The 14,053-nt window shown below is 37.1% G+C and overlaps 1 protein-coding gene across 1 annotated transcript in view; it reads right to left on the bottom strand.

Moving 5' to 3' along the window:
* APCDD1 (APC down-regulated 1) overlaps positions 1 to 13,237 on the bottom strand; it is a 28,352-nt gene extending 15,115 nt beyond the window's left edge. The window contains exons 1-2 of the mRNA XM_015814258.1: positions 13,168 to 13,237; positions 1,032 to 1,206 (exon numbers count right to left, since the gene is read on the bottom strand). Of these exons, the coding sequence (XP_015669744.1) occupies positions 1,032 to 1,206; positions 13,168 to 13,225 (233 nt within the window). The 5' untranslated portion in view covers positions 13,226 to 13,237. The remainder of the gene's footprint in view (positions 1 to 1,031; positions 1,207 to 13,167) is intronic.
* Positions 13,238 to 14,053: the final 816 nt, after the last annotated feature.

Here is a 14,053-nt window from a genome sequence, read left to right as displayed (position 1 = left end):
TATTTTAATGGAATTTCTGTAAAGGTGCTTCATCCACATTCCTATCAAAATACTGAATCATCTTCCAAATTTTAGATCAGTAGCTTAAATGTATTCTAGATTAATAATGTAACATATGTTACACTAATATATTAAACAAACACCTGTATCAAATAGTTGTATACAGACTATAAATGCAAAAGATGATGTATGAAATGAACCATCTTGCCTGTTAGCCAATTATAAATAAGAAATAATTCACCAAAGAAATGAGCTTCTATAGCTTCTATCAGAACCTTTTATGGACTTGAATGAAGACTGGTATTTATTGAAGCAATTGTCCTATTAAGTTTAACTGTGGCTTTTGTCTGAATAAGGACTGCTGGATTAGGCTTGAAGGAGTTGTAATTCTAAACACATAATTTAGAGTATACCATAAAAGAAAACTATAAAATAAATCTTACTCTAAAAGAATATCTATAATGTCAATTAAACATTTACACATGCTTGGGTTGTCAACTGAAACTTGGTAATTTCAATTTATTAATGAATTTATACAGATGTCAGAAGACAAAACATGAAATCATGAATTTATTCACCAGATCCTATAATACTTAAGTTCCAACAAGAAAACAGCATATGAACAATTTTATGCTATGCTGCAGGTTCCAAGTAAGGAAAATAGAAAATATTTAAAATGGCTAAAACAGATTGTGGTCACAAAATTCTGCAGCCAATCACAACAACCACGTTACAATAAGAACTGACTTTGATACTTATGGAGAGAGAGAGAGGGAGGGAGGCAGGGAGAGAGGGAGGGAAGGGATGGGAGGGGGAGGGAAAGAGGGGGAGAGAGAGGAGGGAGAGGGAGGGAGAGAGAGAGAGAGAGAGAGAGAGAGAGAGAGAGAGAGAGAGAGAGAGCGAGAGAGAGCTATTATCATTAAGGGGAAGAAAAAAAGTAACGTTCTCAAATCCTTTAACTGATTGCAAGTTAAAGTATTTTAGCCTGTAGTGTTTTCCAATATGATCATTTTGTCTGCCTATAAACTTACCCAGTCGAGACCCAATGTCCCTCAATTATGGGTGGCATCTGTACAGTAATCCGAGCACCATTGTGAAGATGTTTCAGCATATGATGGCACTGTGATTCCTTGAAAGTTCGCCATGCGTTCTTTTCTAATATTTGAGAAGTCCTGCTGTCGTGAAGTGCAGAACCTTCTCCCAGCCCTGGATAATCAAAGATAAAACATAAACATTCTGGTAAATTTAGATTAATAAAAAATAAATGTATAAAAAAATAAATCCCAGTTGTTGGCAATGAGAGATATCTTCATGTGGGAATGCAGGCCTCTAGAAACTGACCATCTGCTTGAAATTGAGATTACAATGAGTGCAAATTTTAAAAGACTGTAGAGCAGTGGTGGCGAACCTATGGCACTAGTGCCAGAGGCAGCACTCGGAGCCTTCTGTGGGCACGCATGCTGTCGCCCCAACCCCGCCTCCCCCATAACCCCGTCCTCACCAGCAGTCCCCCCGGAGAAGAGTCACCCCCGAGTGCGGCCCGTGCAGAGCTGCACAGCCAAGCACATGGCAGCTGGGCAGCAGATGATTCTGCTGGGTGCGGGTGGAGGGCGTGGCCACCATGGCGTGCAGGGCCGCCTGGGTGATCTGCGGCATGCCATGGATGGCCCTGAGGGTGGGCGGAATAAGGGCAGAGCAGGGTGGGAGCGGGTGGGCGGAGCAGGGGAGGGCCGGTTTTGGGGCACTCAGTTTCTAAAAGGTTCGCCATCATTGCTGTAGAGATATTACGAAAAGTTAACTGACTGACATATTTTAATCCTTGGACCCTACATATAAGGAATTACATGCATGCTATCACTACACTGAAAAAAAAAGCTTTGTGCAATGCCTAGCTTCCAAATTTAACAACTTGGAGTTGACAAATTCAGCTGAAGCCTATTCTAAAAAATCCTTTTTGTCAATAAATGAGTGCAAGTGTCATATTTGATTTTATGTGTGCAAATATGGATACCTGTCAACAGCTATAATTCCTGCTTCCCCAGCATTTTGCAGAGCTGGGGTAAAAGGAGTTAATATTGACTAAATTAATGGCTATTAAATCAAATTAATTACCAGTAAAATAAATTATTCTTTTTACAAAAGTAATCAAAGTTTACCTATATATTCCAACTATTCTTTGTCATGCACAAATCAATATTACACATTACACACACATGCGTGCACGTGCGCGCACGCACGCACACACACACACACACACACATGTCCTCATGCCTGGCAGAAACAGCAAAATGAAGAAGAAATGGTCATAGGAAAAAGAAGGAAGAGAAACAGGGAGAAAAGAGACACCAGTTTATGCATTTTAAAAAGGGTTAAATTTAATAGGCAAACAGCCCTTCCAAGTTACAAAATAATCTTCAAAGGCATCAGGAGCATCTGCTGGGCCTTTTGCACTTCATAGTAATTCTTTTTTTTTGCCACATTTTTAAAAATTAGTTTATAATATAAAATACAAAAATACAAAAGCAAATAATAGGAAAAGTAGGAGAGGAAAAAGGAAAAAGAAAAAGAAAAAAAAGGCACTGACTTCCGATTCCCTTTGGTGCAGTAGAATAAGAAGTAACATCAAACCTCAATTTTTTACTTTTACATAACATTATAAACTAGCCATTTCTATAACAACAGACCTATCTAATCAGTAAAACCCAAAATCAAAGTTTCATTTTTTTCCATCTCAAGCACAAATTCCAGAAGCGGTTTCCAAGTAGAAACAAAAGTACTTGTGTTTTTTTCTTTTATCAAAGCAGTCAATTTAGCCATGGCTGACTCCATCAGCTTTTGCAACCATTTGTCTATTGTGGGGATTAAAGTGTCCTTCATTTTTGAGTATAGAGTAATCTTGCTGCCGTCCACATATATAACATCAAAGTTCTCCCCCCCCCAAATTTCTGTCTTTTTCCATTAAACCCAAGAGAAAGTTTCTAGTTTTATATTCACTTTGAGAATCTTCTGTATTAGAATATGAATCCTACTCCAGTATTTCTTTGCTTTATCACACATCTACCATAAATGATAAAAAATCCTTTCTTTGCATTTGCATTTCCAGCATTCATTTGAAACACCTTTATACCTTGATAGCTTATCTGTTGTTAATACATCATTTATAAAAAAATCCTTTTAAATTGTAATTTTAAAGCTTTCGTCCACATATTCTCCCATTGTTCAAGCTTTATATTACATCCACAATTCCTTGCCCACTGAATCATACAATGTTTTACATATTCACTTTCCAAATCAAACTCAATAACGTTTTGTAGACCCTAGCAATATGTTCACCACTACCACACAATGGGGTTTCCAATTCATTTTTAACAGAGTCAAACTCATAGCTCTTTTTGTCTAGTTTAAATCTTTCTTTCAGTTGTAAATATGTAAACTAGTGGCAGACATGTCCTTCTGATTCTAGCTCCTCCTTAGATTTGAGAATAGAATCACCAAAGTTAAAAGTTATTATTTTACTATAAGTTCACCAGTCCAGCTTCGTCACCATTTCTTTTCTAAAAAAAGCTTCTTGGGGGGACATCAATACCTTATTTTATATTTGTTCCAGACTCTTAGAATGGCACATCTAACAAAATGATTGTTAAAGTCAACATTTACTTTAACCTTGTCATACCATAAATAACCGTGCCATCCGAATCTTAACTTATGGCCTTCTAAATCAAGTAGCCTCTTATTCTGGAGGTAATTCCTTTATTTTCAACACCCTCTTTTGTTCTCATTCTACAGGAGTGTGTTTTTAAACAATCAAATTATTTTTATTGCAGATTCCAATTTCTTTCTCTGTTTATATTTAAATGTCTTGTTTATGCTAGAATGTATTTAGAAATTAGTTTTTATATATATTTGGACAATTTATAGCAGGATTAGCTTACTTTCTAGGTAGCACTGATCTGTTAATCATTGTAAAGGAAAAACCAAGTCTTTATGTTCTATTATATACTTTATATACAGTATACAATATCCATAAAACACTTCATACTGTCATACTTTTTAAAAAATATAAATGCCTTTCAAAGTTGAGATATAGAACTGCCATTTAGTTTTTTTTCTACTTCATTTCTAAAATTCTGAAACTGAGGGAAATCTGAAATGATACAATTATACAAAAATTATATGATATATTCACACCCAATATATGCATAGATCTCAAGATTATACTCACTGAGGTTACAAATATTTATGCAAGGAACATCTGGATAACTATGTATAAGATGAAACTGTGCAATCAAAGGGTAAATATTTTCACGAAGGGAAATCAAGACTTGGCCTATTTGATTCCATGGTTCAATAGGTTTAGCACATAGCCAGTTTGGTCTAGTAGTTAAGGCACCAGTCCAGAAAGCAGAAGACTGGGAGTTCTAGTCCGCCTTAGGCCGGAGAGCCAGCTGGATGAGACATTGGGCCAGTCACTTTCTTTCAGCCCCACCCACCTCACAGGATGGTTGTCAGAAAAACAGGAGGAGGAGAAAGTAGTATTATGTAGGTCCACCACCTTGAGTTATTTATACAATTAATACAAATAGAATATAAATAAATAAGGAAAACATGTAACCAGTGAATATTCACTCTGTTATGACAGTATTGAAATAAAGCTTTATCTTTCGCAACATGCTTCTTGGAGCAGAAACTTGTCAGAAGTTTTAAAAAATTCTGAGCTATATGCAGTGGGGCTTTTCTTTCCCCTGCATCCTAAGTCATTGCTGAAATGACTTGCTTTAGAATATTTGTTGCTATATTGCATTTGTTCATAATTTTGGCCAGCCATCTCTCTCATCTGTCAAAAACCTTCAATACAGCCACCCGGAGTAAGTAGGTAGGTAGGTAGGTAGGTAGGGAAGGAAGGAAGGAAATAAAATAAGTGTTGTTAATCATGGTATCCTTCTGGATCAGCATAGGATATTAGAATGGGGGGGGGGAAATGGTGTTACAGTAGTTTTCCTCCTCCCTTTGGGGTTGATTCCAATCATATTGGTAGGGAGAGAGGTCTAGTTTTAGGCCTTTGCTTTGTGAGGTTCCTTAGAGCTCAACTCTCTCCCCACTTTTATTTCACATTTATATGAAGTCTCTAGATGAGGTGGTTCATTGGTAAAGGATTAAGCAACATCAATATGCTGATGATACTCAGTTGCACATCTTTATCCCTGGCCAACCGAATGACTCCACTTAGATTTTTCCCCAGTGTTGAAGGCTGTGATGGTCTGGAGGAAGAACAGATTTCAAAACCAAGTGATTGTGGGTTTTAGGGCCCCTGAGATTTGAGGACTTTCCAACCTTTTTTTTTTTAATGGGATAGTGTTTTCCTAAACAGAATTGGTACACATTTGGGATCTTCTTGGATTCACAGCACCTATTTGAACAGCAAATGGTTGCTAAGACTAGGAAAGTCTTTGAACAAACCTAAGTTATGCACTAATTGCACCAGCTCCTGAATTGGGAAGCTCTGTTCACAATCCCTCAAACGTGATCACCTCCTGTTTGGACTACTACAATGCAAACTATACATAAGTATCCTTGAAGACCACCTGGAAGCAACAACTGGTCCAGAATGAAGTAGTGTGGTTAGCTTGAGGGGCTCTTCTTTGAGACATTGGACTAGGATGTTAGACAAGCCTGTTGAGTTCAGACTGGTTGTGCTTAACAATAGATGTCCTTTTTAAAATGTATTTTATTGCCTTTTGTTTATGTGTTTTTCAGCTGATGTTAGCTGCTGAGAGTCACAATTGTGAGTTGGATGGCCATACAAATTGATTAGTAAATTATTAATAACATAGTAACTCTTCCTACTTAAACCAGAAAGAAGGGAGATTGCACAATGTTGGAACAAATATTTTCCATGTGGAGCTAGTTAATGAAAGTTTCATGGAGCTCTAATGACAGTAACTTATTAAAGCCAAGTTATTAAAGGATAATCTTCTTTAATGTTCTTTTGAAATTCTGTACCTATTTTCCCTATGTGGCTCAGTAGATACTTTAGTATACATCCCTTAAAAAATATGTATCCTTTCGCAAGGACTTAATATAAAATAGAAAAACTGCAAAAGATACTGGAGAATGGCTAAATATGTTATTTTTTGCTGAGCAATGACTATATTCTTGTTTTCTTGCTTATGTTTAAATCTGTGATTGTGATGCAAACTTACTAAAGGAAAAAAAGATTATAAAAGGGGAGGAGCTATAACTCAGTGATAGAGCATATGATCTGTATGTAAAAGGTCTTAAATTTAACCTCTAGAAGGATTATAAAAATATCTGGGCTGAAAAGAAGGGCTGTGGTAAGTCAGCAAAGCAAAAATAGTATCAATGGTGATAGACACATTGGGTACAATCCCAAAATAGCTGGAATACTACCATTGTGTTGACAAAATCATCGTCAGTCAATTGCAAAAGGCAGCTTTGCTTGGAACAGCCTTAACTATAACACCATCAAATAACATCTGCCTATCCCAGGTCCTTGGAAAAGACTTGATAGGTTGATAAAATTCCAAATCCTGTCTAAACATCTGGCTGTGTGACCAACCATAATAATAAACAGCTAAGTAAATGAACAAAATGCAACAGTTTACTGTGTCCCATGAAAGTCTGTAGCAGAGTTTGTTAGGTAATTCAGTAATTTACTAAAGTAATTAAGTAATTTAAGAATCTTCCAAAGTTTTAATAATGTAGATGAAAATTCTTTAATTTCAATTGTTCAAATATTTAGTTGACACATATTTTATCACCAAAAGACAAAAGTTTTTCCACAGCCTGCATCCTTAGTATACAACTAAAAAGATGTTAGTCACATTTTTATATTATATAGGAATGTCTTCAATTAACAAGGATGTTTATGTACTTACAAGATTGCATAAATAATAAACATAAAAAACAAATTTGACAGAATAATGTATTATAATTATGACATTTAATATAGTTTAACAGAAGTTACTTTCTAGGATGAATGGCTGTCTGAAATGATAATTTTACTGAAAATTCAAGAGTGGGCCTTACTTTGATGCCTCCACAGCCCAAATTCTAATTCTTAAAACTGGATACTTTTTAATGTTTTAAGAAAAAAAAGAGGGGGATGAGACCCTGCTTGATGAAATGGTTAAAGTAGTGAACTAGATACTAGGAGACTGTGCATTCTAGCACGGCTTCAGGCATGAAGCCAGCTGAAAGACTTTGGGCCAGTCATTCTCTCTCAGCCCTAATAAGAAGGCAATGGCAAACCACTTCTGAAAAATCCTGCCAAGAAAACTGCATGAACTTGTCCATATAGTCAACCGAGTCAAGACTAATTTGAAAACACTATATGTATGTATGTATATATGGCTTCCCAGACAACTTTAGATTGTGTAACTTGCTATGTATACACTAACTTTATAAAGAAAAGAAAAACAACATTCATAACAATATCCACAATGTTCACAAAAATACATTTTAAAAGCAATTACAATAGGTATCATATACTGTATGTATTTGCCATACAGTCTGGTATTTCATGTTAACTAGTTGGAAACTCAATATAACAATATCAATTTTATTTTGAGAAAGGAAATATAAAGCAAGCAAAATTGCATTTAATATACAGTATCAATTTTAATTATTTTGGAAAGGAGAAAAAGGGAGAAAGAGAGCATCATCTCAGTAACTTAGAAAATGACTTTTAAAACCCTACATTTATTACTTGTTGAATTTAAAGAAGTTTGCATCATGTGACAAAATTTTTCTGTTCCAGAAATTCAGATTAAAATGAGCAGTAAAATGAATTCAGAATCTCTGTAACAGAAAAATTCTGTCACATGATGCAAACCTTTAACATTCAACAAGCAATAAATGTAAGATTTTAAGTCATTTTCTAAATTACTGAGATGATGCTCTCTCCCTTTTTCTCCTTTCCTTAGTCTATGCAGTGAATTTTCTCAATTTACATTTTATTCCATTACATAATGTCAGTAGATAAGGAAATTGATTCAATTTTTAAATATATAGCAGAGTTTCTGTATGTTTGATATAAAATGTATAATAAATTATGAATTGCTACATATAGTCCCACTGGTTAGATACAACTATGTAATCTAGTATCTTGACAGATTTTTTTCAGTTTTATCAGTCATTAATGATAAATGTCAATTTTAATAGTTGACTGGAAGGAATAATTTAGCTTGAATCTTCCATAGAAAAAGCAAAATCCTAAGGCTGGGATGTAATATTATTATTATGCAGCTGCGACAGATATAATCTTCCAGACAAGATTTTCAAGTTTGGACCAATGGTGGAATCGGAAAAGATTCAGAGAATATGAGTCATAGAAATAAAAGACAAAGACTCTCCATGTTTAGAACAAAAATCAAAGACATCAGAAGTCCATTTAGATTATCTCTGCCATCTGCTTCCAACAATGGCCTGCCAGATGCTTATAGGAAACCCACAAAAAAGACATGGGAAGCAATGTGTGTGTTTGCATGCAAGAAACTGAAGTTCAGAAATGTACTGTTTCTGAATATGCAAACTCCCACACGATTATTAGGGTTAATAGTCTGATAAATCTAGTCTCCAATTAATTCAACAAATCCATCATATGTTACGGCAACAAAAATTGTTAAATTAATTATATGTAATATTTATATCCTCTGTCCTAAATTAATTAATCAGGTAATCCTAAATTTATATCTCACCCAACCAGCAGCATTTGAAAAATTTGCATCAGATATCACATATATTGGGTTATAATAAAAGTAACAGAATTGCTTATAAAACCAACTGAACTCAGGCCCACTACTTTTTCAGAAATTATTTGATTCAACTTTTTGCAAGTATAGTATAGTAAACAGTATAGTAAATAGGATTGTTTGGAGCAGTACATGACAAGTTTAGTAAAGAAACCTTGTTCTATGCAGCCACACTGATTTCAATTTTTGCAAATTGATTCTAAATGTTGTATAACAGGGGTCCCCAACCTAGTACCGGGCTGTGGCATGCCAGGAACCGGTCCACACAAACAAGGAAAGCCCCATCTGCAGGATACAGGCAGCACACAAAATCATGCCCCCTTCGGTCCGCGAAAAAACCTCTCTCCATGTAACCGGTCCCTGGTGCCCAAAAGGTTGGGGATCTCTGTTGTATAAAACTCACCTCAAACCAATACGATGGATAACAAAGCACTTATTCTCCACTAGCAATAGATGTACCACAGATGAGTCTCAAAAGAGAACAGAATGCAGGTAGTCCTCAACTTACAACCATTCATTTAGCAACTGCTTGAAGTTACAATGGCACTGAAAAAAGCGACTTACAACTTGTACTCACATGATGGTCACATGATCAAAATCTTGTCAACCAGCATGTTTTTTAATGACACTCCCAGAGTCTCGTGATCACCATTTGGTGACCTTCCTAGCCAGCTTCTGTCAAGCAAAGTAAATCGGGAAGGCTGGATTTGCTTAACAACCATGTGATGTGATTCACGTAATAACTGCAGTGGTTTGCTTAACAACAATGGCAAAAAAGGTCATAAAATCGTGTGTGACTCACTTAACAACTGCCTTGTTCAGCAATGGAAATTCTGGTCCCAATTGTGGTTGCAAGTCGAGGACTAAAGTTGCTGAGACAGTAAATTATACATGTAATGACATAATATAAATAAGCATTAAAATATCCTTTTATTTCTCCCAAGCTGGACTCCAGGCCCTTTTGATACTATGTTTGGTGTATCACACACACACACACACACAACCAGATTGAGAACCCGCAATCTAAGGTAGAGATCCCCAACCAGGGACCGGTTCCGTGGAGAGAGGTTTTTCTACCTGGACCAGAGAGTGCATGGTTTTGTGTGCTGCCTGCAGCCCATGAATGGGGCTTTGCTTATTTGTGTGGATCGGTTGCTGGCATGCCGCGGCCCAGTACCAGTCCACGGACAGGGCAGGGGTTGGGGACCCCTGATCTAAGGGATATTAGTTCAAGGGGAAAAATGAGTTTAGACTTTTAAGGACAGTAACAAAAGGCTTAAGATACATACCAGAAACTGACAGATTCTTCAATTACCTGCATTATATAAAAAATAGAGGTGGCAGTTGCCTTACTCTATAGATTCCTTTATTCATAAACAAATGTCACCATTATAAATGTTACATAAGTTTAGCAACAAAAAAAATCACTCACACAGAAGAGGCCAGCACTGCCCATCCAATTATCTGTTCTTACTTGAATGCCAAAGGGTTATGATTTTCTATTACGTTCTTCACCTCTATGTTTACTGTAGCCTCAACAATTGATTCTTTCTCCTACCTCTTTTTTCTTTTCTCATGTTCCCAATTTGATAGTACTCTGAAGGAGGGACAAGCAAAACTCCCCATTTCAAATTCTCTTGGCAGCGGCTGTTTTGATCTGACTACTGGCCTTGATTTGTTTCATATTTCAGCCAAAGTTTAAAACAGCTTGGTAATTCTAAGCAGATGAGCCTATGAGTCTAACCCTATAATTACACCTTCTCTCCTTACTTAGCCTCTAACTTCAAATCTTCTGTTCTGACTTCTAGACTCCCAGACCAGAGAATTTTAAAGTACACCTTGGCGTCCATGCAGGTCTGTTTCAACCAGACATATTTATATAGTCTGTATATGTTGTGCTGAGTTATTGGAAGAGAATAAGTACTTTTTTTAAAAAGCAATCCTTTTATCTATGAAATGACAAGTTACCTAGAAGGTACAGATTTTTTAATCATGATGGTGTGGCATTTCTGCATCTGACAGTCCCAAACAGATGGGAAGGTAACATCTATGTGTTTAAAACACCTGTATAAAAATACACACGTGTGTTCAAATGCTGATGTTAAACTAATTTCTATTAATTTAACAGATACTGGACAGCTATTCAGATACTCGTTTATCCAATAAATAAGCATTTCTATCAAATAACATTTAGGGTAAAGTGGAAAACATAATGTTACTGGACTAGAATTCCAATCAGTCATTTATCCTACCTGAAAATAGACTCCATAAGTGGAGAACCCAGAGGTTCCTCAGCTATAACTTAAAATATAACAAACTTTTATGGACATTTTAAATTGGAGATCACCAAAGCAAAAATGTTATAAAAGAACAAGCCTTGCTGCAGAATATTAGCAATGTCTTAACAATTTTTAGTCTATAGCTCTTTTTAATAAGCTTCTACATACACATAAGCTCCTATATAAACTTAAAAGCCCTCTTGTAGATTAATAACTAAAGAATATTCCCCTATGGATGTGTAGTGATCTGGAATTGAATGCAACAAATAAATGGGCTTTTTGCACAGTTGAATTTCCCCTTACATTCCTCTCACTGATTCAAACTCTCTGAAATTTGCTTTAGTGCAAAAGGGAAGCAACACAAAAAAAATTGTTCTGTGGGCAGATATCGGTCCAGTAATAGATGAAAAAAACTAGAGACAATCAAGCTGCAGTTGTAATCAAATTATTCAGAATGGGGAAATACAACACAGATTATGAAGGATTCCTGAACACTGAAGACATTCTCCTCATATTGAAGACATAGACAATAAAATCACAAACAGAATATTAAATGTGAAAATCATCTGTCAAATAATAATATAGTAATGATGACATATGAAGCAGCTATGATTATTGGAAGACACTGGAATTTTATCAGGGGAATATGAATACCAGATTTTGCAGCAACAGTAAAAAACCTTTTAAAAGACTGAAAATAAGATAACTATATCATAACTCTATTATAGACATGTACGGTATTACATCATCTGCAATTTTAATTACAGTTCTAGATAGCTATCGGATCTCTAAAATGACATTAGAGCAATGGAAAGGGCGCAAAAATGATGCAGTTATTATCTTCCATTTGAGAAAAGACTAAAATAATGGACTTGACAGTCTAGAAAATAAGAAAAGTGATCATGATAGAGGTACATTACATCACTAATAGTGTGGGATAACATTGCAATACACATTAATAAACATTAAAGTCAAGGCAGGCCAAGAAATGTATTTTCTTACATAGCATGTACTTTTCTAGAATCCATTACTACAGTATGAGATTATGCCTCTGTTTTAAGATGAATTTAAAAGATTTGGCAATGACTAAGTAGAAAGTATATGTTTAAACACAGTGTTCGGTACTCTTGGATACCAATTTTGGGGTCAAAACTACAAAAGACCAGTATGGGTCCTTACTTGTTTGTGGAGTGCTGAGCTATGCATTGCTGGGAACAGAATGTAAATTCTACAAATGCTTGGGGTGATCCTGTTGTTACTTTTATGTACATAACTTTTAGACCACCCCCACCCCCCAATTAGAATACATCTTGGCATTTCATCATTAAATGGAAAAGAATTGTGACTGCAATGTACCATCATTTTATTAGTGAACAATGCATCTGAAGCAAAAACTGGTTTGGATCAATGGCCTAAGACCCTTTTTTCTAGGTCTTCTTGGATGTAGAAGTCAACTTGGCCTCTCTATTAAGCCCATGGTGATATTAAGGTAGGCATTTAAGAAAATAAAAGTGGGAAGTTCTTTTATGAAACTTCTAAACAGGCAAAAATGGGACTATATTAATATGGATAATAAAGCAAAATCTCACATTTCTCTCTACCTAAATATTGTGTTAGATCTTTCAGGATTTTATATATCAAATATGTAACTGATAACAAACATGGATGCATCTATACAGCAATTCCTGCTTTTGGAGCTGACATTTTTAATAAAAAAAAAATCAGCCTCCCAAACGTTGCATATTTAAATTGTTCACCAATATGCCTCTTTCAGTTTTTTCCAGGGAAATAAGAGACCTGGCTGTCATGAGAATACTGCCAATAAATTCTAGGCTAACGTCTCTAACCATTTGTACAGCAAAAAACGAAAACATTTAAAATACTCTTTTCCACTACAACACCAAAGGGTTAAAATGACAGAAGCCAACCCATCGTTAAAGGGAAAATTATTTGTTATCCATAAGAACAGCGTTAGTAACACATAGGAGTTTGAAGTTGAAGTAGCCTTTCTAGCCGTACCCTAAATCTGGCTAGAAAATGCAAGAATTACTCTCGTTACAAGAATAACGTAAAAAGATTATTACAAATGCACTTCTGTTTCTTTCTGGAGTACTCACCATGCAAGAGCAGGACTAGGAACAGGTACCCAACCAAGATGCAACAGGGACAGGACATTTCCAGCTTTTCAACAGCTTCTCTATTCCGAACTTTTTTTTTTTTTTTTTGCGCCCTTAAAAAATAAAATAAAAAAAAAAATCTTCTCTCTCCTCTTTTGCTTTAATCCCTTTCTTCCGCACCGCTGAAGTTCCTCCAAATCCACCGAGTCCTCTCACGCACACTAAGCTGGAAACACGCGCTAATAGCAAGAGTCGTCGTAAAAAGGCAAAACCCAGCGCAAGAGCGAGCGAAGGTTCTGCGCAAAAAGGATGAAGTCCAGATCCGCGCGCAACCCACCTGGCGGGATCCAACCTCCCCCCCAAGCCAGCCCTCGCCACCTCTCCCTCCCAACTCGGGGCGAACTCCCAACTGCAGAAAGCAGCGCGAGGCTCCGGCGTCTTCAGGCAGCTGCCGCCCTGAGCTTCAGTCTTCCAGCTCTCCCACCCACTCGCCGACCAAAACTTTTCAAGGGAGGCGCTCCGCCTCGTGCCGGCCGAGGCGGCGAGCTTCGGGCGCGCGCCAAAGCTCCCAAGGCTTTCCCAGTCCTTGGCCTTCCGAAGCCGCCGCCGCTGCCTGCTTAGGCTCAGATCCCGCCTCGGGCGCCTACCGCCGCCTTTTTTTCCCAGGCGGTTTTCCCTCCGCGTCTCCTCCTGCGGCTTTTATCCGAAGCGCTGCAGCGGCGGCGGCGGCGACACCAACAACTACTCCCCTTCATATTTCCCTTCCCAGCCGCAACCCCAGAAGGAGGGGTCTGGGTGGCCCGGGGCGGGGCCGGGCGGGGCGAACTTGCTTGCCGCCTGAAACCGGACACCGTTGACTTGAAAGGAGACTACAAAGAGCGGAGAG

Source organism: Protobothrops mucrosquamatus, unplaced genomic scaffold (genome assembly GCF_001527695.2).
Source record: "Protobothrops mucrosquamatus isolate PMUCROS unplaced genomic scaffold, P.Mucros_1.0 scaffold233, whole genome shotgun sequence".
NCBI classification, from domain to species: domain Eukaryota; kingdom Metazoa; phylum Chordata; class Lepidosauria; order Squamata; family Viperidae; genus Protobothrops; species Protobothrops mucrosquamatus.
The sequence above is the reverse complement of the archived record's forward strand: the minus strand, read 5'-3'. Positions and strand labels throughout refer to the sequence as shown.